The following is a 27,383-nucleotide window of genomic DNA, read 5'->3' on the forward strand; positions in this document are numbered from 1 at the left end:
ATTGTATTGGAGGAAATGATATTTTCAGGGGGGAAGTGAAGGCGAAAGAACTAAATTGGTGCTTTGAAGTTTTGTTCCGTGCCATTGCAGTAAGTGTAAGCAAGAAGACATGCTTAAATGCTTAATCCCTGTTCCATGTGCCAGTTCTGTGAAGCAGTTAAAAATGCTTTCACAGTAACAATGCTTTTTAGTGATTTCCATTGGGTAATATAGATAAAAATTGAGCAAAGGTGGAAACAAAAATGGAGCTGTAGATAGAGGAGATGCACTTTAAGAAGTAGGTAGAACTTCATGCTACCCACTCACTAGTATGTGCAAGGTATAGTCTTATTCCAATAGCTATCACTTGCTATACTGTATTAGCTTCTAAAAAGGAAGTACTTGAATTATGTTATTTTCAGCCTCCAAACCCATGTTCGTTGTCAGATGTAGACATCTTTACAATATTTTATTTAGTTATGTTGCCTTTCAGAACATTTGTATGTAAAAGCAAATATTTCTAAAAATGCCCAATACTGTAAAGTTGCCTCTCAAAATTTGAAAAGCATGTAATCAAAAATATTAAATCCTATAAAATGAATTTATGCTTAGGGAAGGGCTGGAAGTAATGGTTTAGGACACTATCCTTAATGAGAGTGTTCCTTTCAACCAGTTTAATGTTTTGGCTTTTTTTGTTTTGTTTTGGTTTTGCTTATTAAATTACTTGGCTCTGTAGAGACTGGGGAACAGAAAAGTAATAGTAAACTGTTCATGACCAATGTGACTTCAAAGTGTGCTGCTTGCTCAGGAAGAAACAAAGTATGTAGTATCATGGGAAAGAATATCATTAATGTTTGTCAGACTCAGCAACTTCTTACTTATTTTTTATGTAAAAAATCATGTTAGATTAAAACTGTCTCCTCCTGCAATTTCTATTGACACAGTACCATTCATACAGTAAGCTGTTGTATTGACCTGCTGGGCATTGTCTGGAGACCTCTGAAATTCTTGCAATTTACTTACTGTTGGAGTAGTTTCTGAGTATATTAGTGAAGAGCATTTAGTATGAAAAAAATATTATAACTCTGACAAGACTTTTCATTGCCTAAATACATTTTAAGGAGTTGATCCCTGAAACGAATGACTTTGTCACCCTGCTTCATTGTCTGTTGTATCACTGCAAGGTGAACGAGCCACTAGTTTAACTATAGAAAGTTAAACTAGGTATGTAGAAAGTCCTAGGTATGCAACCAAGAGTAGACATCAAAATAATTATCTGTTGCTTGAAAACACTCTGCATGCTCGTGCACTGTAGTTTCTGGGGGATTGAAGTGTAGTCCAGAGAACACTTGGTTAGAGAGCAATAGTGTAAATTTCTGATCTGAAAAATTCCCGTTGTCAAGCTGTGGACACTGTTTGGATGGTTCATTGCTTTCAGAAATAGTTCAATCTGGAATTTTGGTATGCTGAAAATAATACTGTGATATCCCTGCTGCGTGCTGTAGAACTTAAGTAAAAATTGTTGTGGAGTCCTTCAGAAAGAAAATACTATGAAGATCTTTGCTTTCTCTCATAAAATTCAATAAAATTTCTAAGATTTCAGTTTTTGATTAGCTTACCATAGTGGTAGAGAAAAGAGAAATAAAGGATTTCTTCTGAACTATTCTCTAACAGGGGATATCCTGAGTGAATCTGATTTGATTGTGAATAATGGGAGTTTTACATTTTGAATGTTTAGATGGGTATATAAGTAGACCTGATCCATTCCATAGCCTAAATTTTGTTCTGTGATATTGCATAGATTGTGAGTTACAGGTAAATGCTAACTAACATATGTTGTTTTTTTTCCCTTCAGGTTCCTCCTAATAAAATAGATTATGAATATAGTGAATTGATTTTATATCAAAATCAAGTGATGAGAGAGGCAGATCTTTTTCAGGAGTCTTTAGAACATATAGAGACATATGAAAAGCAAATATGTGATAAATTAATAGTAGAAGAAATAAAAGGTAAGTCATTATTCTTCCCTCAACCAATTTTGTTGTAAATTATTGCTAATGGCTTTCAGATATGATAAATCAGTAAAAGAAAAAAAACAAAAACATGTGAAATCTTTAATATATTTGGAACACTAACTGTAGAGAAAGTGGCACCAGGTCGTTTAACTTGGGATGACACAGGAGTAGAGGTAATCTCAGAGATTATTATATTGGTACATACTAGAATAGCTTTCCATAAATCAGGACTATTATAACCCAGTTTTAATCTTACAAAAAAGAATTTCATGAAGAATACTGTTTGAAGTACAAACACTGATTATTTTTCTTTCTTTTTTGACTGAAGTATCGAATTCTTGTTTCCTTTTTAAGCTTTTTTAATGCACTTATTTTTATTGCCCTATCTAAGTGAATACTGAAGCTGACTTTTTTTGGTTAAAAATAACTCACAGTTTTTTTGTGGATTTGAAGTACTACTAACTAGTTCTGAATATCTGCAAGTAGTGGCACATATTCTTCATCTACTCCTTGCTTGCACAGTTGTGGTGTGTTGACCCTGGCCAGTGGCTAAGCCCCATACAGCTGCTCATTCACTTTCCCCAGCCTGCCTTGTTGAGTCGGGAGAGGGAATAGGAAGAGCAAAGGCAAGAAAACTCGTGCATTGAAATCAAGATATGTTAAGTGATGGAAAGATGAAAGAAAAAAAATCAGCCTCAGACCCTCAACTGATGGAAAGGCAATTACTTAGACTGCTGAGCTAGTCTCCAAGCAATGGCCACCCACCCACTCTTTCCCCTCAGTTTTTAATACTATAAAGCATAAAATATCTTTTTGGCCAGTTTGGGGCAGCTGTCCAGGTTATGTACGCTCCCAGCTTATTGTCCATCCTGGCCTACTTGCTGAGTGGCAGAGTGGAGGTAAAAAGACAAAGCCTTGATGGTCTACAAGTACGGCTTAGCAATAGTGAAAACATTGGTGTGTTACCAACACCTAGTGACAAATATAAAAACACAGTGCAGTATGAGCTGCTGTAGAGAAAATTAATTTCATGGAAGCTAGATCTGATAGAACCATTTACTTATTAGCAAACCAGTGTGATTTAACTGGTTAAAAACTGGTTAGTTGGTGTGAAAAATACAGATGCACTTAAGTAAACAGCCTGGTAGAAACTGATATAGTAATGTTTTGGAGTCCTAGAAGGAAGAGTTTCTTATTCTTTTGATAATCCCAGTAACTATTTTAAATACTCAAATACACATCTTCAAGTAATATTTTTCACAGGTGGTGAATGTTCCAAGCTCTGAGCTCTGTGTGATAGCTTCAATTAACACTTGTAACATACAGTAAATACCTTTGGAAAAATAAAGCCTCTTTTTAAGTATCTGTGTATGATTAAGCCTAATTTTCTAGTATTTCTAGTATTCTATTCTTTACTTGCAAGTGTTTTCTCATGTTATTCATAGCTCTTTACTGTGTTGCTTTTAGGAGAGATGTTACTGAAGTTGGGAAGACTGAAAGAAGCTGGTGAAGTATACAAAGAGTTAATTGAGCGTAATGCAGAAAACTGGTATTATTATGAAGGCTTGGAAAAGGCCCTACAACCTAGTAAGTTTAGCTACACAGATACAATAAAAATACATTTGATATAGGATATACTCCTGTTTGATTATGTTACTGCTTTAGATTAGAAGGTTGTACTTGTGAGAAAATTATGTACCTTCTGATCTTGAATATCACACAGTGTGTTCATTTTTAAAATGTTCACTGAGAAACCTGTATGCGTGAAAATACCTCAGCAAGTATTTATCTTCTTGGAGTTAAGAGTGGCATTTGCTAAAGTGCTTGCATGAAGAGCCTTTCCTTGCCACACATGAACTTGGAAACCAAATGGCAATTAATTCCTGTCTAGTAGCTGATTGTCAGACTACTATCATATACACAACATAAAATTGCTATTTTGAGATGTGTTTAGGTGTTACTTCTTTCTGGGGGCATGTAGAGAAATATTCAAATACTTATTTCTAAATGGTCTTTTAAAGACAGACAATCTGAAAAAAAATTCCTTTGGGGGTAAAGGTGATAAATGTGTTAAAACCTTTTTTACTCCAATGCCAGTTCACATTATTGCTGTTGTGTCTTTCCAGGAAAACAGCTCATTTTAAAAAAATTACAGTGTTGCAACTATTTGTACCATACTAAGTGTTTTGCAGTGATAACTTTCTGAGTGTTTACCTTTACACAGGAATAGTTTCTTTGTATTTAATTTTTGACTAATTAGTGAAAATTTATTGGAGTTATTCTGATGACATCATAAATCATAAGCCCACAATTATATTATTTGTAGATATTTTAGCTGCATTAGATTCTCAACCAGCTTTCTTCTAGGAAGTTTAACAGTTGGGTCTCATGAAGTCTGGGAATATGACTGGTAATTGAGTAATGTAAAAGATTGTATTTGTTACACATATGCAGAGTGTAGTCTTGCCCTTTGAATGGTTTTCCTAGTATATCTGTAGAGTTGAATTCCATGATTAGTGTCTCAGAAAATAAATTACTCAGGAACTTGATTATTCTGTCTGATAGAATAAATGTGTTGATGAAAGAATGTAGTTTTTAACAAAGAACCAGTCCAGTAGTTTTTTACATATTACTGTCCTATGTAGACTAAAATGGTACTAATTCTATAAAACTAATAATGCAACTTTATTTTTTAGGTGGTCTTAGGACTATTTCCTCCCCCATGGTAAGTTCTGGAGCTCCAACTTGTGACTTCAATTAGGGCTTTTATATGCTTTAGTTCCAATCCAAACATTATTTTAGTGTAACTTTTATAATTCTACATCTCTTGGAGACACTGGGTAATAGATTCCCCCCTCTTCCCCAACATCTGAGCTCAGTGACAAGATAAATTGTTTTTCTTATGAAAGGAAAACAGGTATTTATTATATATGTATTGTAGTCTTAATCTATACATTCAGTTTTAAATTGCTTGATGAATTTAATATTTAAGCAAAACTGATCTTAATTACATTAAAGTGGCATTTTAAAGCAACAGATTAGTTTTATTTAAGTTCTAACCACATTGGAGCTCCAAAGCATATTATGGGGGAAAGGGGAGGAGTGGGAAGAAAATCTTTAAGTAGCTTTATTTTTGTTAAACATTAAGGTATAAAGAGTTCTGGTGCTCAGTACTTACACTGGCAATATTGTACCCTGGTTTTACTGTCACCAGAGGACCTATAACAGAGGCATGCTTGTATAGTACAGTATTTGTTTACCTAAGATTTAAAGTGCTGTGTATTTCTCTGAATGCTTTAAGTACGTCTGAAATGGCTGCCTAGTGAAAAAACATTAATTGAAGCTATGAATGTTGTACACTGTGTGAATGGGTCTGCACACCACGTAATTGAAAGAAACCAAACTCAGTACTGTGTGTTTGAATGTGCAAGGTAATGGTCCTGTTTGTAGTTTATCCGTAGAGTGATTTAATGCTGGTAGTTTTGTATTGTGTATACAGTGTGTTCTCAGTACAGTTTTATACAGTAATGTTTGTGATTAACTGGAAAAAAAATGTTTAAATTGTTTCAAACCCAAACCAAATATGGACTCTAGCTAAATTGATTCTCAACAGTTAAATTCTCAACACTTAAAGACATTTGAAAGAATAGGTTTTTATGTCTGTTACTTATATCTATTATATTTGCTGATAATAGGCACTTTAGAAGAGAGGCTTCAGATTTATGAAGAAGTTAGTAAAAGACATCCCAGAGCAGTTTCACCTAGAAGATTACCTTTAAACTTTGTTTCAGGTAACAAGTTGCATATCTGTTCTGTAATAGTTTTTTTCCTATTTTTTTCTGAAGTTTTCATCAGGCTGTTTAATGTGCATTTAATACCTTCTTGTGCATTTAATACTTGAACATGTACACAAATCAGATGTATGCATTTCTCTTGGAAAAGACTATTTCTTATGGTCTAGGCGTTGATAGAAAAATGTCATACACTCGAATATGATGATATGAGTTATGTAACTTTGTATTGATAAAACTACAGTACAGAATTGTATGTAGATTTTAGGAAATCTTGTACATAATTTTTCTGCATCATACAGGTTAAGACTCACAAGTTAAAAGGTAGAGGGTATAGTACACTTGAATTAAAGGTGTAAGTGTGCATATATACATACCCACTACTGTATCTTTAATACACATAGTTTTGGTGTTCAAATGTACACTTACTGTGCTCTCCTTTGCTGTAGAGCCGTTAGAACTTAATTCTACAATGAAAACTATCTGTGCTGATAATTTAATAAGAATAGGAAAAAAAAAGTGGATCTGCAGTATTATGCAGCACAAATTATTTAATTTTATAGTTAAGTTCTTTCAGTGACTCAGTCCTTTCAAAAGTTGCTTTGAAATACAGTGCACAAATATCCTTAGTTCTGGAAGGAAAATATATATATTCTTTTTAAAATGGAAAGCTATGATCTTCCGAAATAGAAGGAAGGAGGCAAAGTGAAATGGTCAACACCATAAAAATATACACTTAAGATATAGATGTCTAACTGCTGAAACTCCAGTAGAAGACTTTAGGAAAGAAATATAAAGTATATAAGCTAGATTTCAAATATCAAGAAATTTGTGTACAGCTACGAGTTCCCAACATACCTGCTCATGCTTTTGAGGTTAGTTTTTAATTTAGCTCATTTACTGAGCACTGCATTTGTTGGTACCTTTAAATGTTACAGAATACAGCTACTCTACTTCCCTGTTGTTACTCGTGAGTCTGAACATGCATACAGATTTCCTGTGTAAAACACAAGATTTTAACTGCTTCGTGAAAAGTTGCCACTTGTGCCTTTTATAATCCTATATACTTCAGTTTCTTTGAAGATACAAGGGCTGATTTTAAGACATTTCAGCTAGATTTGAAAAGCTAGGTGACAGTAATTGGTTTTCTCTTGTAATAGGATTGTTATGATAACACATAGCAAATAAGGAAATAGCCTGCAAAATGCTTTCTTATGTTTTTATTAATAGTGTGTTTTGCTGTTGACTTCATTTCACTGTTTTGCCCTAGGTTACCTTGTCTCTGACAGTGTAGTGTCACAGCTAATATTAATTTAAGTAGGAATATGTATAGTAGCAAGGATGAGTTACTCATGCTGTAGCAATAGGCTAAATGAAAGCAAAATTTATTACTAGATTGATCAAAAAAAATCTCTTGGCTACTTTCTGTAGCATTTCATAACAAATAAGAATTTTCCTAAGTTAAAACTTGTTTCTGTTAACTTACTGATTAGGCTTGTATCAGACATGAATGTATAACACTGGTTTTGATCCTGTAGAAATTAATCTATTTAGTAAATGATCTCCTGTATTTATAAGTACAGGAGATAAGAATTTCTGTAGGTGAAAGTTAATAGTGAGAATATGAAGGTGTAGAAATAAACTTGTTTGCAGAAAAATATTTGCAAATTTCAAGACAATAGAATTTCTAGCTAAATGTGGTTGCTGCTCCAGTGTGGTCACCAACCAGCTGCAGCCATCTCTGTTTGATTCAGATTTAATTTACGTTAAGGAATTAAAATACTCTAAAGTGCAGGCTTATATTAAAAGGTCAGTCCTTTTCCAGACCTTGCCATTGCCATCTTACTAACCTTGAATTTGATACAAATCTGCTCCTTGATCCTACTGGAAACCACCTTTATGCAGGAACGCTGTTACAATCAATTTTCAGACTGATCAAGTGTGCGTGTGGCCATGCAGTTTTAGATTTGTTTATGCTGCTGTGGATTTATGGCTGCTGTGGTCAGGTCTGTCCCTTAGAGACTAAATCGTGAGCTTGGCTTCTTGTTATAGGTGGGTGCCCAGCTCTGTGCTTTTTTTTTTTTTTTCAGATTTTGTTTTAAAGCTGTTCTGTTTTCTGTAAATAAATAGGTACTTAATGAAAGGTTGAATCTTGCTTTCCCAAATTCTGAATTGTAATTCTTCCAGCAAGAAAATAAATTAGAAGAATTCAACAGGAGAAACTGAGATTTTATTTTTTTTTTTTGTTACATAGGGGAGTTTCTGTAGTGTGAGAAGATATGTTTTAATTAATCTATCTGTAATAAAGCATGTGCTTACAGTCCAGTTATGGATCCCCATCCACAGGTAGTAAGAGTTTCTATATACAGCAGTTTATTTTAGTACAGCGAGGTGAAAACATGAGTTATTTTTATTAGTCTCAGTGTTTATCAGCAACAGTGCTGATAACAGTAAGTGTAGGACAATTAAGTAGTGGTGGAAGTACATAAGAATGTTACATACAAAGCAGTAGTGTCTGCATTTTCTGCATATCTATAAAACAATCTGTAAATCACATTTTATTGTGTTCTTAATGGATTGAAGTTTATTTCAACAGTTTTATATGTCAGTTTTATGTGTGTATGTTAGCATTATGTGAAGTGTACTGCTTCCTTGTGTAAAGAGTTAGAGAAGTTCACAACTGAATAGGCACTGAAGTGTAGCAACCTCATCCCAATGCAAAGCAAAGTCAATAAAAAGTACCAATTTAAAAAATGCCAAACAACAACAACAAACTTCCAAACGAAACAACCACAACTGAAAACAATCACTTTTCATCATAGGGATAAGAACATGAAATCCACCTATTTTCCTGGAGGGATGTCTTTTTTTTAAAGTCCTGCCTTTTTTTTTTTTTTTTAAGCAACATTTCTCAGAAAGATGGCACATACTGCAAGTATTGTAATTTTTATCTGAAAATATAATAAGATTGGATTTTTAGCTTTTTCTGGTATATTTGGATAGAGATGATTCTGACACTGAGCTTATGGTTCTGAAACAGTAAATCTTCTATTCTTTTCTGATTCCAGAAACAATCATATCACAAGTCATGTCCTACTCATAAAAAATAGAACCAGAAGGGAGGCAGAGCGTTAATTTCATCCATCCTTCTTCCTCAAATCAGGATAATTTATATCTGCACTGCTCCTAACACATTTGTCTAACTTAATCATAAAAAATTTCAATGATGGAATTTTACAAGCTTTTACAAGATCTCCGTTGTTATTCTTAACACTATAGTTTTTTCCAACGTTTGTTTAAGTAACCCTTGTTACATTCTTGGTAGCCAGCACTTAATATTTTCTCTTTTTAATAGACTTTAGAGGTTTGAGGACTCTTACCATGTCTGCCAGCACACTCCTAAACATCTAAACACTAGCAGTTAAAGCATTTTGCTCTGTTTTTTTTTTTTCTTTAAAGTCTGGAGTATATTTGTGTCTTATTAAAGAACAGGAAAGTTTAAAACCCTTAATTGCAGTTTCTCAGTTACTCTGTTATCCAGAGTTGCACAGCAGTTAGTGCGTATATTTATATAACACTTGCAATCACTGACATATAACCAAACACACTTTTGTTTCTAGGTGAAAAATTTAGAGAACTAACGGATAAGTTCCTGAGGGTTAACTTCAGTAAAGGCTGCCCACCCTTGTTTACCACTTTGAAATCTTTATATTACAATCCAGAAAAGGTAAAATTTATTTGGTTTTAATGAAGTATTCTATATTAAATTTCTAATAGACAAAGAGTTTTTGTGTAGCTTTTCCTGTAACTTACCAAATACAGTTGAACGTTTTTCTCCTTAATGTGCTATTTTGTCGTATGTGAGTGGTCACTTGATGTCAAAATGCTTGAAATTAAATTGGTGCAGAATGCACTGAATTTTCTTGAAAAATCAAAGATGATAATTAGCTTTGTGTACTTTAAGTGCAAGTATTACAGGATTCTTTCAACTTATGGTTTATGATGTCACCAGAAGTAATGATTTTAAAATATAACGCAGGTGGCTGTTGTTCTACGTACATTTCTAAATTGCACTAATACATTAGTATTTACCACAAAGGCTTGTTTCTTATTTCAGTCTTTAGCTGAAACGTCAATGTATAATCTCTGTACTTCTGAACTCTCACAGTTTTGGCAAAATTGTGTCACATTAGAACTATTGTTTAAAATGTAGTTCTTCCTTTTAAACTTGACGGTAAGGTATAGTGAAAATAAATTTTCAAACTAAAGCATGTTACTAAAATGTGTAGAAAATAAAATAGAGATCAGTGTCTTCAGATATTGCTATCTTTGCTGTAAACAATAAAAGTCTGGGTATTCTAAACCATTCATGACTAGGTGTGAAGAGTATTTTGTATCTGGAAAAACCCTTAATACATGATGCGGCTTTACAACAAGCAGTGCATGCTGCTTTATTTGGACTGATTATTCTTCTTTCTAACAGTTTCTTTATTCTTTCTAACAGTTTCTTTGCTAGTTGTCCTAACAGGAAATTTTCAGTTCACTTCTGTAATCTCTACTTTCTCTCCATGGTTGATGTAATTTTAGTAAATTCTGATATCATGTTCTTGTGGTTTAACCCCAGCTGGCAACTTAAGTACCATGCAGCCTTCTGCTCACTCCACCCCTGCCTGGTGGAGAACAGAATCAGAAACAAGTAAACCTGATGGGTTGAAATAGGAACAGGTTAATGTTGAATCAAACCAAACTATAATAATACCAATGATAATAATAATTGTAATTAAAAGGGGAGAGGGAAGAATAAAATTGAAGAGAAATAAGCGATGCACAATACAGTTGCTTTCCATTCATTGACCAATGCCCAGCCCATCCCTGAGCAGTGTTGGCAGCTCTCAGCCATCTCTCCCCAGTTTATATACTGGACAAGATGTTCTGTGGTATGGAATATCTTTTTGCCTAGTTCAGGTCACCTGTCCTGGCCATGCTCTGTTTTGGCTTCTTGTGCTCCTTCTGGCTCACAGAACACAGGAACCAGAACGATCCTTGGCTTGGAGTAAGCACAGCTTAGCAACAACTAAAACATCAGTGTACTGTCAATGTTATTCTCATTCGAAATCCAAAACACAGCACTGTACTGGCTACTAAGGAGAAAATTACCTCTATCCCAGCTGAATCCAGGACACACGGGTATTACAAGCTTTTCTGCAGTGCCTATTGCTAATACACACTTTTCAATGTAAACATTTGAAATAGAATTGATATTTTTTTTAATTGTGAGATGCTGAGACTATTGCACAGCATTGACTGTACTTCTATCTAAAGTTTTACTTCTACTATTTGAAATATGAAAAATCTAGAAATTGAAAAATACATATACATTCATTTGACATGTGACAAGCTTTTTAGCACTTATTTGGTTTTTGACATGATGGATTAAAAAGATGAGGGCTACCGTATTTTGGGGTAGACTTATACAGAAGGGTGCCTTTCTGCTAGTTATCTTCATTGTAACAAATCAGTGCTGTTCAAAACTGCCAGCTTCATCCTAAAAAGTAATTAAAATCAGGACCTTCACCATTTCCAAATATGCTTGGATTTGTTTGTGCTGCTAGCTTCTGCAAAAGCATTTTTATTATATTTTACATTCTTCTGTTACCAACACAGATTGTCTTTTACACTTCACTTGGTTGGGTTTGCAGATAATTATAATGTAACATAAGAACCTTTTGAAACTTAGAGAAACCTTACTTTTAGTCCCTGACAGTTGATTTTAGAACTGCTAAAATTTAGGGGTTGGTGGCAGAAAATTGTGACAAACTAACGTGTGCTACACCTTTCAGGAAAACGTTAACCTTCAGTATCTAATTTGTCTAAGTTGGAGCATAGTTTTAGCTTCTCACATAAATTACAGGTGTATTTTGACTGAAAATAAAGATGATTGTAGTCAGGATCATGTTGTGCCTACCAGAAAATACGTAGCAAATTTCTGAGTTCTATACCAGTTGGGAATAAACAGTTCGCCGTGTATGTCTTAGGAAGCAGGTGCAATTTGGTGTTGTCAACTGCAGTTGCATTTTGAAGTGGCATAGATATGAGTGAGGACTTTATGAAAGAGTTGATATTTAAGCCTAGAAAGTTCCTTTTTTTTTTTCTAGAAGTTCGTAGAGGTCCATGATCTTTCAGGAGGGCAAGGAAAAAAGGTTGGTTATATTGAAGGCAAATGTTGGTCAGATGTGTTCAGGAAAACCTTGTTTATTATCTAATTGCTGTAAGTTTGTACTTCATACTAAATGTTTAAAATAAAATTGCTGGCATACTTTCATTTAAAAACAGGTTGTAATCTACTAACATTAGTTTTGGGTGGAGTCTGGCTTCAGGTACACAGAGCTGCAAAGCTTTAGGACTTGCCCAGGTCAATATGAAGACTATTCAGGAAGGTTTTAGAAACTCTTCAGTACTTAACACTGCTTAGAAAGACTCCAAATATCAATGTTATAGATTGGAAGTTATGCTTTGTCTTCCAGTACAGACATTGTTGTAATAAACATCTAAACCAGATTTGCTGAAGTTGTGGAAGTAACATCAGAAAACAAGGTGGGAAAAATTCTGATTTTTTTTTTAATTTTTGTCTGTTAAAGGAGTTAAAATTTCAGTTGTGTTTTATGATGATCAGTCGTCAGTGTTTGTGTTCTAGTATGTTAGCATTGACTTGATCAAAGATCCTTTAAACAAATAAGGAGTTTGAAAGGTAAATTGCTCAACGAACAAGTAATCCACCAAGAATACACTGGACTAATTTTTAATTTACAAGTAGGCCAAACATCAACTTTTTTTTTTTTTGACTACACTCATTTTTCTTTTGAGAATTGTTTGACACAATCCTTCTCTGGTGCTATTTTTACATGTTTGTTAGATTAAGTTGTTTTAGGGAAACAAGAATTGCCGGGTATTTGTCTGAATTTCTTGTTTATTTTTTTGAAATCTTATCTGAGACTTCACTGAAGATCAGTAAGCTGTGTCTAAAGGGCCCTGAAGACAGGTAGTCTTTTTGTTGTTTGAACATTTCTAGGAAAAGAAAAAAACCTATAGGATATTATCTTTGCATAGTTTATCATAGAGTATGTTGTCCTTCTGTACGTCCCTGCCCTTGGGTAATAATTTTCAGTGTATTCGATTAAACCAAAAAAGTATAATCCTTGTACGTTAGGCGTAACTTTTGGCAAAGTGAAAAATTTAGCATGATTGTCATCCAATAAAAGAATGGCTGAAGTAGTTACCTTTATCTCTGTTTTATTGGTTCTGGTTTTTGGGGGAGTAGGTGAGTTATTTTAGGCAGGTGTGTTCATGTTTCAGAAACTTCGGTGATTTTTCTCCCAGATTCTCTGGAATATGTTTTAATAGTCAAGGAGTAACATTAAGTTCCAGATTCAGGCCTGGGAATTTAAGTCAGAGGCTGTAGAGTACTCTTCAGTTCACCACCATAGGTGGTTTCCTACTCAGTCTCAGTAGATGTTCCCAAGGCTCCTTTTAGCTATGCGAGGTAGGACTGATAGATGTGTTTTAATTGTAGAGGGAGCACAGGCACCTGTAATGTGGTTATACACATACAGATGCCTGAACCTGTAGGTGCCTGCTGTGTGTTCCATGTTTCACTAGGGTATGTTTGGAACTGCTTATACTTCTTCACGAAGTATCCATTTTAAGAGTATTTCATACCTATGAAACTAATATTGAGGAAGCTTTCCCAGTTCTTTCTAGAAAGAAGTACTGAATGCCCCACCAAAAAGTCAAATCACTGCAGTGCTAACTGGGTGGAAGGGATGTTACTTTTTCAGCTACTGAACTGGAATTTTTTTACATACTTGTACCAATATTGGTGTGGTGAAGGATGTGGAGTACAACTTATTTTTCATCTCTTCATTGAAGAATATGCCTTACTTTGGTTAAGGAGGAAAGGTTTTTTTAATCTTTCTTTACAGTTTAAGTAGAACTGTTTAAGATCACTTGGGTGAAGTCATGGAAGGGTGCCATAAATGGGAAATGTAAAGTTGTTTGTTTCATGGAAAAAAGTAATCTTAAGGTTTTTGCTGGAAGAAACTTTCTTTGAGCAGACAAAGGCATGAGGATCTGAAATCTGTTCAATCAAGATTACATATAGTTTTGTTGCTTTTTGGCATTCTCTAAGACTTGTTTTGAGGTACAACATTCCTTAATAATAACTATAATGAGTTAAATAAAATATACCTCATATTGCATTATGCAGTGTATGTGTAATTCTGGAGCAGAAAAAAAATATACATGTTGGCCTTGTGTTCAGTTTGTGATGCACAGAGGTTTATATTTGACTGCACAACTAGGTTGAAAAGGAATCAAGATCTGGTAACTGCGTGAAACTTGGATGCTTGAGAAAGTAACAGATGCTACTGTGAAAACTGGGAAAAGCAGGTTAGCTGGATGTTTCATCATTCTCAGCAGTACTGTTACCTTCTAAGAGGAAGTTCTTAATCCACTGATAATTGTGTTAAAGGAGACTTTAAAAGAACTGGAAGCTGATGGGGAGAAAGTGTTAAACTTGCTTTACTGTAAATTGCTGCACATGCTTCTGCAACAAGATCCAGTTTGAGACTTTCTGGTCCATTACTGCTTGCAAATCAATGATATGGCTAATGTTTTTCTCCCTAGTTTTAGAAGGGATCTAACCAATACATGGTTTAATCCTTCAAAGTTCTTCAAAGGAGCTTGTGATTCGTCAGGTTTTGCACTGTTATGCTAATGTGATAAGTAGCATGTGAACTAGTTTGGTTTTTAATTCTTTTCCTCTTTGTCAAGCCATTTAGACTGGAGGAGACATAAGTAGTTTAGACTGAAGAAGTGGAGCTACCAGTTGTCTTTTGCCTAGAAACTGTACTGCCATTTTACCTTACTCAGTGTATTGTGCTGTGGATAGAGCTTTTGATTGTAAAAATACTGTATCATTTAAAAAAATCATGCCAGCTGTTCAGTATCCTGGTTGCACATCTATACCATTCTGTAGCATAAAATTAATATTGAAATAAGAAGTGAGAGGCATCAGGTTGCAGGATGAAATGTCGGACAAAGGATGACATGAGGTGATGTCTGTTTACGTTTTTTATAGTATTGGTAACTGCTTTTCTACAGGTTATATGGGTGAGTAAGGATAAGTTATGTAAAGAGTTCAAGTTATTTCTCAAGTGATAATTGTTAGTGTGCTGCCTTTTTCCAGATACCAAAGGCATGCACTAATCACTTCCTAACTTGCTGCCTTGGTACACAGCCAGATTCTATGTCTTCCCAATTGAAGACAAGGTCAATTGGAGGGTGATAGAGGATTGGAGGGTGTCAGACTGAGTCTTACAGTGTTTTTTCAGTGTCTCATTCAAAGCAAGTTTATAATATCATGTAGACTGTGTTCAGTGGCACATCACTGATAGTCATAGATCACTTTTTATCTACAAAACATTAGAGAAATCATTTGATGAAACACTGTCTTAATGACTTTGTTTTTATTTTCAAAAAATGCTTGATGGTGAAGAATAATGTTCATCATTCTATGTTTGTTTCATATATCTCTTGAAGTAACCACTGCATGTTGTGAAGAAATTGGTTATGCTTTCCTTCTATTCCTTATATGGCAGTCTGAGGCTTTTTAAATGTGAAAACTCTTGGTCATAATGAAGTAGGGTAAAGGGAGTGTGGTTACATAAAAGGCAAAGCTCACAAATGTAAAAAGCACTGTACAAGGTTCTACTTACCTGTTGGGTTTGGAGAAAGGAAGGGAAATGGGTGATCTGGACAAGAGCTGAGACCTTTCCCTACAGGTTACTAGTGTTAAGGAACTTCAGTTCTGAGCTTGATATTAATTTTTCTCAACTGATCTTTGTAGTGTCTTGTAAGGACAGTGTGTTTCACTTTGTGTGTCAGTCAGCTGACTTCAGGGTTGTTCTAACAGCTTGCAGACTCTTAAATGTCACTTATATGAACTCTTCTCATATGGAACAAATGCAGCAAAATAGCCTTTGCAAAACAATCACAAACAAAAGGCAAAAACAGATATCTCTTCAAAATCAAGTTCACACACTTTCCTGCATAAGTTGGCACTGTAGCTGTGCGTGTTGGATTGAGTTGAAAATTTTATTAGTATATTATGAAGCATGATTTTACTAAATTACACATAATAGAGAGGAATATTCTTAATTTTTTTTGGTGTTTTTTAAGTGGTTGCTACCTGTTATTCAGAAACAATTTGCTGTTTTCTGTCAAAAATAGAAAATTCAGTCCTCATAAGAACATGCTTTAATTAATCTGTTAATCAAATTTTAATTAGTCACCTGCATTAGTGTATGGCTTCTAAACTGAAGGAAGAAATTAAGTAGGGAAAATATGAGTATAGACTCAAAGTGTTTTTATAATTTATTGCATGTTGTTGCATGTATTAAAACAGACACCAGCCACTTGGGTTCTATTCCTCAAGCATATCTGATTTTAAAATAGCTTTAGAATACAGAATTATTACAGAGATTCCACAGTAAACATGTGTACCTTGGCTATGAATTCGGTCACCTTTTCAAGTACCAGCCTTTGCCTGTTTGTACAATTCCTCTTGAAATGCATTCTTGCTTTTGGCTATTGTTTAAGATATCCTGAAGCAACTCTGAATGTCCTACTACTCTGCAAAACTATAAGTTCATTCCCTGTTTGTGTGGGAATTTTTGTCCAGATGTGTTAACTAGAATGTGCTAACCAGATCTTACCTTGATCAGACCCGGAACTAGCACCTTCCTGTTGCAAATTCTTCCCTTCTATACTTATCTTAAGTTCCTGCTGTGGTGGCTTGTCTTATAGCAGGTTCCTTCTGTGGCCTTGACAGTGTTTGAGACAGGCAGCTGTGCTCTTTTAAATCCTTACACCTGAGAGGAAGACATGTCCCAAGCAGGTACTTAGGTTTCTTGTGCTTTCTCAACCTGCATCTTCTCACATCTGCTAGCGCCAAGGCAAACATTGGATATGGTGATATTTTGTTTTGATCTTCTGGGTATGGTTTGCTTCTCTGATAGGGCACTTCTTAGAACAGGAGAGTCAAGTACGCCATCTGCACGTATTTTGTATTAGACTATGTGCAACAAAATGGCGGTGGATGGTTAACTGATGCCTGGTTGTTGCCCTTAGCCCTGTCTTGATGATACTTGTGTTTATTCTTATACATACCTAAGAGTGGATTCCTGTACGTGTCAAGGAAAAGCAGAAGATACTAGTTGCCAATGACTTCATGGACAACTTTTGCTGTTATGCTAAACAAAAAAAACAAACCAAAACACAACTACAGACTTGTTCATGGGGCAGAATCCAGAGAAATGCAAAGCACCTTTTGTGATAATTCTTTTTGTCATCTTTCCTAATGAGATTCTCATTTCAAGCTCAACACTTGTGGTAACTCTTCTTCAGGTCTTCTAGGAGCTGCTGATCAAGTAGCAAGTTGAGTATATCAAGGCAATAGAGAATGTACACCACTTCTGTGATTTTTGAGGGTATGTGGGTGTCACTTCCATTGCTTTCTTAAATGCATACAATCTCAGCAGTGAATGATCAGGTTATAGAACTGCTAAACAGATTGGGTGTGCACATGCTTATTGGACCTGAATGGGGTGCATCTCCAACTGCTGCTGGAGCTGGACAGTGTCATTGCAGTCAGTCTTTGAAATTTTATTATGATGGATGAGGTTTCTTCAGGACTGGAGGAAAGCAAACATTACTCTTATTTTCAAGAAGTACAAAAAGGAGGATCTGAGAAGCTATGGGTCAGTCAGCTTCATCTCAATCCTTGTGAAGCTGATGAAGCAAGTAATTGTGGAAACCCGGAAAGTGTGGCTGGGAGTAGGCACGATGTATTTGTGAAGGGGAATTCATGCCTGACGAACTTTGTAGCCTTGTATGACAAAATTACTATCTCAGCACTTGTATGTTGGTTGGAGAGCAGTTGATATTGTGTATGTTGACTTCAGCAAGGCTTTTAACACTGTCTGTGGTAACACAGACAACCTGTTGGAAGTACATAATTTTGACAGTGTCAAAAGCCTTACTACTTCAGGGTAGGCACTTGCCAAAAGAGCAGGTTGGTTGTTCAGGAGTGAAACAGGGTTAGGCTGAGGTTGTGATCTACAGATATGAAGGGATCTAGTAATTGTTTCTGTACAGTCCTTCATCTGTCAGTCTTGATTTTGGAGCTCTCAAAGTGGCACATATGGCATCTGTCTTTATTTCTGCTAAGTTTCACAGTGCAAATTCTAATAGACAATGTTGTGCATTTGGTGTTTTGTCAGTGATCATCTGCTCGTAGTCTCAATTAAAGAGAAAGAGCTGCTTAAAGCTTCCAACTTAGAAATCAGCAATCATTTGGCCTGGCTGTTGATGTAGATGCTCACTGAAGTAGAGTTTGCCCTCTTGTAGTTGGTGAAGGAAGAGTGGAGGACTGATAAAATTCTAGTAAAGTTGTAATACCATCCAGATTATTTCTTGAGTCAGATAGCTCATGTTCACCTTGCGTTCACCTTGCCTGCTGATGAAGACGGTTTGTTCTAGCAAATCTGGTGGCGTTTGTAACATTATACAGCAGGAACTACTGGTGTGACACTGTGGTGGGGTCAGTGTGCTGTGCTGTGTAAATGCAGAGCTGTTGAGAGGTGCTCAGTGGTGCAGTTTTCTGATGCTTGACAGATGCCATATGCCAGGATACAAGTGAGGTGCTGTGTTTTGGAAATCAGTACTTCAATTTTTAATGACTGTTACTTATATTCACTATTCCTGGTACCTGTTGTCTTACTGTAATCTACAGTGACAACTGCAATGGCATATGTTTAAAGAGAAGATGGCCTTCTACCCAAAAATAGCTTGCATTATGGAGGTGACAACACAAGTCCCATGATCCCATCCTCGTCTTGAAGTCTTAATATATAGAAATTCCATGCTGGAAGAGTTCTTGATCTTTATATACTGTGTGTGTTGAAGGTGAGGATAACAGGCACCGAATTTGTAGGACTCCAACAGATGATGTTACTCATGGAACTGATTTGTGAGTCTGTCATGCAACTCAGAATGGATTATCCAAGAGCCTTGAATTGTGGACAGAGTACTTCATGTTCCCAGTTGTCCATTCCACCCTGTCTTTCAGTTGCCATTTTTGCTGAAAGAACAGTGCTACAGGGGTTTGAGCACCAGTTTCTGAATCTGTACAGCTATAAATATGTGCTCAACTTTTTTCTTAATATGTTGTACTATTTAGTTAAAAGTGGAGCTGCTCAACCAACCATTTCTGCAATGACAAGCTTGAAAAGATGGTTGGATTGAACATGGGAAAGTAAAAATATGGGCTGTCCTCATTTGGAAAATCCACAGACATGATTCAAAAAAACCTCACATGCTACAGGAAGTGCTTGTTTGTAGTGAGGCCAATGATGATAATGTGTTTTGAAGAACTGTAGTTATTTCTGAAAAAAATAGTTTCTTTCACTTAACATTTAAAACACATTGTTCTTGTATTGCCTTTGGATATTTATTCACTTGGTATTCCTGATCTTGCCATAAAATACTAAAGTTTTGCATCATCAATTCATAAGCATACTTGGAGGTAACTTGCATTTTAAAGTGAATTTGTTGTCTTTGTGACTTTAAACCAAAGACTAAGTAGTAAGAATTGTAGGTGAGTAACTAAAATGAATTAATTCTAAGCAAATGAGATATACGGGAGGATAGCAGGAGAGGTTATAATAAAAAAATTCATCCTACATAAGGAAACTTGTGGTTGTGGTTTGAGGTTTTTATTAACCTGCTCTCCTCTACAACTTCAAAATGTTATCTAAACAAAACACGGTTTTGAAAAACAGAAATGTAGTGGATTTTTTTACTTAGGGTTGATACTTTTGAAATAGTATGAACAGTTTCATTTTCATGATTTGTGGAGACTTTTGGAATAACCACTTCAAGTACTATTATGTTAATGAAAAGTTTTGAAATGTGACTTATATATGGTTTTATTTACCTGCCAAGAAACACGGAGCATTTACAAGGAAAATGTCTCAACACAATGTAGTCTGTGTGTACATGGAGTACTGTGATATGGGTGTCTTAGTCTATACAGGGAAAAGGACTTACTATTGAGCTGCTGGGCTCTTCTTTTGTGCTACAAGTGGTTTCATAGTTTTATACTTTGCTTAGTACTTTATCTGAAGTAGGTTGGTAAAATATGGGTATCAGCAAAGTATAGCCATTCTCCTTGAATTTTCTGTTATGCCACACCTTTAATTTAAAAAGCCTAATATAAGATGGAGGCTTATTAAATCTTTTTATCAGACTTCTTTCAGTTTCTAAATAGCAAGTGTACTTGGCTATTTAAGTTACATTTTTTCTATTGATATCTTTCTGCTTCAATGAAATTCACACAGTTGGTATAACACTCATTATGTCAGGACGAAGCTGTAGGCTTTTTTGCATATTTGGGAAGCAACAGCTAGTGTTTAGAAGTGCCATTGCATTATTATGAGTTTTGTTGTTTATACAAAGTCTTTGTTCAGAGTGAATGTAACTGTGTCACATAGCAGAATGTTTGTTCTGGAAGCTAATAACCAAGTATAAGCAATTACATGGGATATAGTAATTTTCACATTCTATAAGCTACTGTCCAGGTGTATTAGAAATAACTGTGAACAGCCTTATGTGCTAATGTTCCTCACAAGAGGAGGATCTTGGAATTCTACCCCCACCTCCTCCCCAGAAAACTCTTTTTGTAGTTGAACAGTGTTCAAAAATACTCTTTGGTTCCTTCTGTGTGCTGGTGTCTCTATCCATGAGATAAAAAGTCCAAAGAGTGAAGATCTTCAATTAGTAAACATCAAGGTTTACGTCGATTGTGTTGCAGGTGCATTGGTTGATTCCATTGAAGCTCGACATTAGTGCACATGTGCCCTTTTTCTGAGTATCTAAAATTGTGGAGACTGTGAGGAAGTACTGGATGAGAGAAAATGTCTGGCTGGAAGAAACATCAGAAACAACAGTCTCAAAAAAAGGTGTAGGACTGTCCACACAGGAAGGTAGGCTGTCTTCAGTGAAGATATTTCTTTAACCCTTTCTGGAAAGAAGGCATATTTCTTCCTTGATGTGGAAAGCTAAAGGAATATAAAGCAAATTGCCACTGTTTTTTCAAGTTAGATGTCCTCTGCAAATTATTGGTGGATTACATAAGGAAGTGAAAAACATTAGTTCTGCTAAAAATCTTCTGGCATTTTAACGAGAAATAGCTCTGTAAGAGTAACCAAGGACAGCCTTTTGTTCATACTGACTCCCTCAGTGCAAGTGCTAGAAAGTTGTGTCTTTGAGTTAAAATTCTGGTAGGGGAAATCTGGGAAGTGGACTTTCTCAGGATCTGGTTAACAACTGGTGTGTTCATAGCAAAAGATAGCATTTCTACTATACAAGTGGATCATAAGGAGGAGTAAGGAAGTTTTAAAATAAGTGAAGGAAGGAGAAGGATGAGAACTTTTGTTGTAGGTACGGCAAGGATAGGATCCTTCCACTCTGCAGTGAGAATGGGTAGTGTAAAACATATTGATGGCTGACAGTTTGGGTCTGTGAGGTAACTTGTAAGCCAAGAGCTGACAGATGTAGCCAGCTGACTTACAAACTACTTTATCAAGACAACTTTTTTAGTCTGCATAGTCAATGTTGAGATTAACTGCTCTAAGTAACAGTTAGATTGAAGACCCAGAAGAAATGCTCTCAATATCTCTGCTCATAGTTGCTCCTACTGATGTTCTGCTCATGTGGAATGATTTGCTTTTTTTAGTGCAGTCCCCAAACTTCTCCAAAAACTCTCAGAAAAAAAATCATTAAATTAGTTGTGTGATGACCACAGTGACAGAGTATTGGTTTGCTCTGAATTTGTTTTCTTATGAGTCTTAAAACTTTCAGCACAAACTCGTTTTACTATTGCTATCTTAATTCATTTTGTCAACAGTTTTATGACTGGATCATTAGTAATAACAAAACTAACTGGAAAGTCAGATGCTCTAAAATTAACAGTATTTTTCTGAATGTTTACATACTGTGATATAATGCAAATTTTTTGTTTGGCAGTTTTCTCATATGCTGTGGCTTATGACACATTTCACAAGTTACTAGTCTTGACACAATACGATAAAAAGGGGATGTGTTGTCCATTTGACACATTTGAAACAACCAGTAAGATGTCAAGGCTGAATTCTCCAAACACTGATCATATAGCCTAGGATTTATAGTTTCAGGAATGTTTATCTTCAGAAACATTCACTGACTTCAGCTGATACCAAATGCTCAGCATATTAGAAAATCTGGTCCTACATATTTTAAGGCAAATGAAAATGAAAAAATCTTTATTGGTGTTCAGTGCTTCCATAGAACAGTATACCATTTCTTTCCTATTTCATTCACTCTTGGGTGTATGTTAAATGGGACAAGTGCTCTTCAGGAAAAAATGTATAACAATGCTTTATATTGTGTTGCTTGGTGTCTGTAATTGCTTGAGAATGGCTCCTTCATTTGTACCTTACAACCTCTTGGCTTTGGTGTAACTCAGACACAGGACTGCTGTTGAAACACTAAGTCTGAGCTAGCTAGTTATCTCTAAATTTTAGTATTGTTTTTCTTCTGTACTACACTCATATCAAGAAAGTGTCAGTTTTTATAATTTACCAGATATTTGCAGTTCATTATTAAGTGCAGGTTCATCTGGAGTGGGGTGCAGTGCATTAAAAAAAATGGGTAAACATCAGATCCTCAGTCTTCCATATGAAGTGCTTTCCTAGCACAACTTTGCAATTTATGACTGCCTGTGGGAGTCTGTTTCATAAGGCTCCATCATGTCTCTAACAGTATTTCTGGGGAAATACAATATCCCAGTTATAGTCTGTTTATCCTTTTGGACTAGTTCCTAGATGAAAGATGTCTAATACATTTAAGCAATGCGCTTTTTTTTTGAGCTCTTTGTGTAGTTGGAAATAGCGCATAAATGAGTAGGCTTCTCTAAAGTACATACTGGCTTCAGTTGTAGACTGACATGTTAAATTTCTATAGCTTAATTTGAAAATGCAGTAAAAGATGAGTGTTTCCAAGTGTAAAATCAGAAAAGAAATTTAAATAACCAACTTTTAATAGTCTTTCATGCAGTCCCTAGGCTTGTGTTTTAACTTTGTGTTGTACATTTTACAGCTTGACCACTATTGGGAGAGTTTTCCTGGGACAGTAAGTCTGTTCTGACTGTGGTGTTGCTGGTACTACTGAACTCTAGAGGCCTGCACAGGCATTTTCTAAATTGTGTAACTTCTCATTGCCAGTTTTGTAAACTGCTAATCTGTGTTAACTTTCTCTTAAAAAAAAAAAGGCCTGTGTAGAAATGACATATGATCCTCATAGTCACATTACTTAATATGATACAGCTGAACACTCATGTTCCTACTTTGTTCTGTAGCTTTACTATTGCTGCACCTATAGCCAATATACATTTTCATTGAAGTTTCCATAAGTTTTTGAGGGAAGTTAAACTATTATATTGATAACAGCTAGATGTGTAGTTGAATTTGAAAAATTATTTAACTACTTTAGTCATACTTTTGTTATTTTCTGAATGGAAAGATGCTACCTTTCATGAAAAAGATTAGAGGAATTCGAAGTTCCTAACAAAGAGAAGACCCCATTTTCAAGTCTGGCTGAATCAATCCTATGTTTTTCCATCCCAAGTAGATGTCGTAACAGTTTGTTGATAAAGATATTTGGAGTATTGATTTTACAATATCTTTTAAGAATTCGTTTTAATATTCAAATTGTTGCATTTGAAGCACTTAAAATTCATGTCTGGCTCTTGTATTTATAATCATTGTACTTAGTTTGTTGTGCTTAACATGAGATCTTCTAATACTGTTGCTGGGCTCCAGATGAGGTTGTGCAGTTGTACTTTCAATGTATAAACATAACCATACTAGACCTCTTCATAGCGGCAGTAAGTTCTGTAATGAACAATGTTCTTGTGACTCGTTTGCCATTCTGGTTGAGTGCTCTGCTGTCTACACAGCCGGTGTGCCAAGCAGCTTTCCCCTAGCTGAGAGTTCTCTTCTCTAAGAATAACTTGGAAGTGCAAAGCCTGTTACATATGGGACAAAAATATGTTTCCAGTGTATAAGCTGGAAACAAAAACTGGTTAATGCAGTCACATATGACTAGAAATGTTGCATGGTTTAGTCAAAATTACAAAACAATTGCAATGTTTATCAAATACTACTGCTACTATAAACTTTCTGATTGGTTATGCTGGTACATAGCATTATTTTTAAGGGAGTGCTGCTTTAGCAGAGCAAGTGTACAGAATACTGTATTACAAGTTACTTTTCAAATGACAAATAACAAATTAGACTAATATAAATGGAGGAAGCTTTTTCTTCTGGAGTTTAGTATTTCAAATAGCCTGTGTGTTCACTTGTGCTGTTGATACTAGAAAAAGTATCACTTGTTTTATTTCAGGATTAGCTATTGTTAGTGCTGGCAGCAAGGGACAGTAACAGTTTTAAAGATGGTGCTGCAGAGTTAGTGCTTTGTGGCTGGCCAGTCCTTATAAGCTGGTAGCTCTCTGGTGAAATTCCTGAGGATAAATGTCTTCTTAGCTACCACACACTGAGAAATGCTGAAGTTGGTGACTAACCATGATGCTTTATAGAAGAATAATAACATTTTTCTCCTATCTGGGTTAAGATGGCCAGTTACAAGCTGACTAGAAAGGTGTTTCTACAGGTACTTGAACCTGACTGTAGAATACCTAGGTTTTCACCAAAACAGGGTGCAAGATTCTGAGCAGCTGCTTAACAAGCTCAATTGAGGAACAGATCTGAATGAAAACTCACTGATTTCACTTTTTTTGGGCCGTTGACTCTGTTTTAGATGAATTTAACATGGCTGTGAAACTTACCTTTAGATGTGTGTTTTAGTGCAGGTAAAGATTTTTGTTTCCCTGTGTATGTATGAGCATATGCACACATTTAACAATGGTTTTCTTAGGGAAGCAGGAGTGAGGATTAATGGCTCAGTTCAGTAAATTTAAAAACAGAGGTGCACCTACGTCTGAATTGCTGATAGTTCTAAAGCAACACTTTCATTGGGGGTTACACAAAATAGTAAAGCTGTGTACTGGACATATGTCAAAAGGTGGATAAGAAATTTAATGTGATTTGTGTTTAGTAAAAGGCTGCTTTTTATAGTTTTCCGTTTTTATTTTCATGGCGTGAGGTGGTAAAATTGACTGTGATTTTTATTGCATTCAAATGTTAGCCATATACTAAAGTGTAAGCCATGGAAGTTCTCTGTAAGCGGCTGAATAGGCTTTCAAAATTGGAGTACTTTATTTGAACATTCTGTAAGCTTGTTCTGTGGTTCATACCTCATTGGGTGAGGGCAATCTGTATCAGCTATATAAAAGGTTGTGGAGCAGAAACTTTTCAAGTGAAACTAAAAAGTTGTTCCAAGTAAGTGACATGACTAAAAATAGAAGTATTCAGTCACTTGCGTACCCTACAGCTTTTCCTTTTTATACTGATAAATCTGAAGTTTCAAAGTGGGTAGATGGGACATATTTTAAATAGTGGAGGAATGTTGCTTTAAAACAGTCAAAATCAACCAGTGTGAGCCTTGCTGCAGAAATTTTTTGGTTCTTCTCTGAACTGTGTAAGCTCATAGATGTTGTGAACTTACATACTGAAATGCAACTTTCTAGGTGGCTGCCCATAAACACCTTCCTGTGTGGATACATTGGAAGAGCCTGAACTTGGACCTTTTGTGCAGTGCAACTGTGCCAGCTGGCTCGTGTGTTTGGCGTGCTTTGTTCTTTGCCTGAATAAAAAGCACATCTCAATTCATGCCAATCACCTCTTGGCTGTAGATGAAGTTGCGTCTTGTCTTCATTAGGCCGTAGTAAAATACTTCTAATGTGTAGCTGCTCTTTTGCCCCTGCCCTTTTTCCTGCCATGTGGTTAATTGAATTTATGAGCTTTTTTCTTTTTGAGTCTGTTGGCAGTTTCTTTATTTGAAACTTCCTTCCCATCAGTATTTCCATCCAGAAAGGTATGGTTAATATGCCCTGGATTGAAATACTGTTAATCATGTGATGGGTCCATGGTGGATATAGTGGATTATCAGAAGTTTACTTCTGCTACCATTTCTAAATATTTTTGCAGGCCTGAAATTTCACACCTAAGTGCCTGCATTTGTAGAGATGGGGACTTCAGGTTGCAAATTTACCATGTGGGCAGAGCTTAATGGGGTCTGAACCCATGATCCTCCACCACAGTCTCTCTAGACACCCTTTTCAAAAAGAGACTGCAAGTTCCTTGCCAAGCTGTATGTCTGTCTCATTCATCACAAGTAATCGAGTGACAACAGGGAGGCTGTGAAGGTATCTCTGTGAGCAAAGGGAGATGTTCTTATTTGTGCTGTTGTTGCATCAGAGCTTTTTCTAGTGCTAAGCTGTTGCTGGGGAAGCTTTTGTTTAAAATAGTGTGGACAGCATAGAATCAAAAGAAAAACAAGGAACCAACTTTTTCTAGTGGGCCTCTTCATTGTTTTGTGGGTTCAACTTTCAGCTCTGTTGGCTGGCTTTGTGTGCATGTGTGAATTGATTACCACTGTCTTGGAAGTGGACTGACAATGGAAACAACTCAAGAAAAGCTCGTTTTGGTGTTATTAACTGTGTACCACAGACCAGCTGCAAACCCTGTTCAAAATTGTCACCAAAGACCTTCTGCAGAACTCTGATCTAGCAACTGTGTTGTTTTTCAGTCTCAATTTACTTGAAACTAAGTTCATAAGTATTTTTTTCAGGGTCCAGTGATACTGCTTCTACACGTTATGAGCACCTTCTTATCACTCTTTTAGATAACATCTCATTGTAGCAAAGGCTCCAAGTATTCACATAGTACTCTTATGAAATGCTTTTATTGTTGCTTCTGTATTCCCATGAGACATTTAGAGTATTGCTTCAGGGTGTGTACTGGATATTTCTTTGTCTTTGAAAGACACTCCTGATTTGGTTGTTAATGTCAACATGGTTTTCTGGCACGAGGAAAGTATTTTGCCAATGGTGCAACTGAAAGGCTTAATTTGTCATTAAGTCTTTAGGTATCCCATTTTTTCTAGATGATGACTCTTTTGAAGCTACAGAACAGCAGTTCCCTGTGGGTACTCTGCAGCAAGACCATTTGAAAAGGGTTTCTAGATACTCTGAAAAGCACAGCTATTTCTCAATTTCTGGGACAGACATAAGGGTGCTTAACAAGTCTAGTGGATGCTTCTTCTGCTGTGCTGGAAGAGTGGTGTCACAAACTCAACTAAATCCCATTTTCTTGAATAAAGAATACTGTTCTTGCTTGGGAAGCCAGAAAGCTTTGTTCAGCACCACTACTTTCAGAGGCAGTGAAGGGAAATACTGTCAAAATTCAATTTATTTTGAGATGAAAACCAAGGGATTGATTTATTCAGCTTTGAGACATATTTGTCTGGTATTAAACTGGAAGTT

The 27,383-nt window shown here is 35.8% G+C and overlaps 1 protein-coding gene across 3 annotated transcripts in view; it reads left to right on the plus strand.

Moving 5' to 3' along the window:
• NAA16 (N(alpha)-acetyltransferase 16, NatA auxiliary subunit) overlaps window positions 1–27,383 on the plus strand; it is a 61,692-nt gene that overhangs the window by 21,798 nt on the left and 12,511 nt on the right. Inside the window, exons 6-10 of one of the 3 annotated variants that reach the window (XR_003915916.1) lie at window positions 1,835–1,988; window positions 3,462–3,581; window positions 5,690–5,785; window positions 9,406–9,512; window positions 20,715–20,886. Coding sequence is in view for 2 of the 3 variants with exons in the window: in XM_029961007.1 (XP_029816867.1) it covers window positions 1,835–1,988; window positions 3,462–3,581; window positions 5,690–5,785; window positions 9,406–9,512 (477 nt within the window). In the remaining variant the exon portion in view is untranslated. The remainder of the gene's footprint in view (window positions 1–1,834; window positions 1,989–3,461; window positions 3,582–5,689; window positions 5,786–9,405; window positions 9,513–20,714; window positions 20,887–27,383) is intronic. The other 2 variants (XM_029961007.1, XM_029961008.1) reach the window with 2 other exon arrangements.

Source organism: Manacus vitellinus, unplaced genomic scaffold (assembly GCF_001715985.3).
Source record: "Manacus vitellinus isolate BGI_N305 unplaced genomic scaffold, ASM171598v3 scaffold_2_pilon, whole genome shotgun sequence".
NCBI classification, from domain to species: Eukaryota; Metazoa; Chordata; class Aves; order Passeriformes; family Pipridae; genus Manacus; species Manacus vitellinus.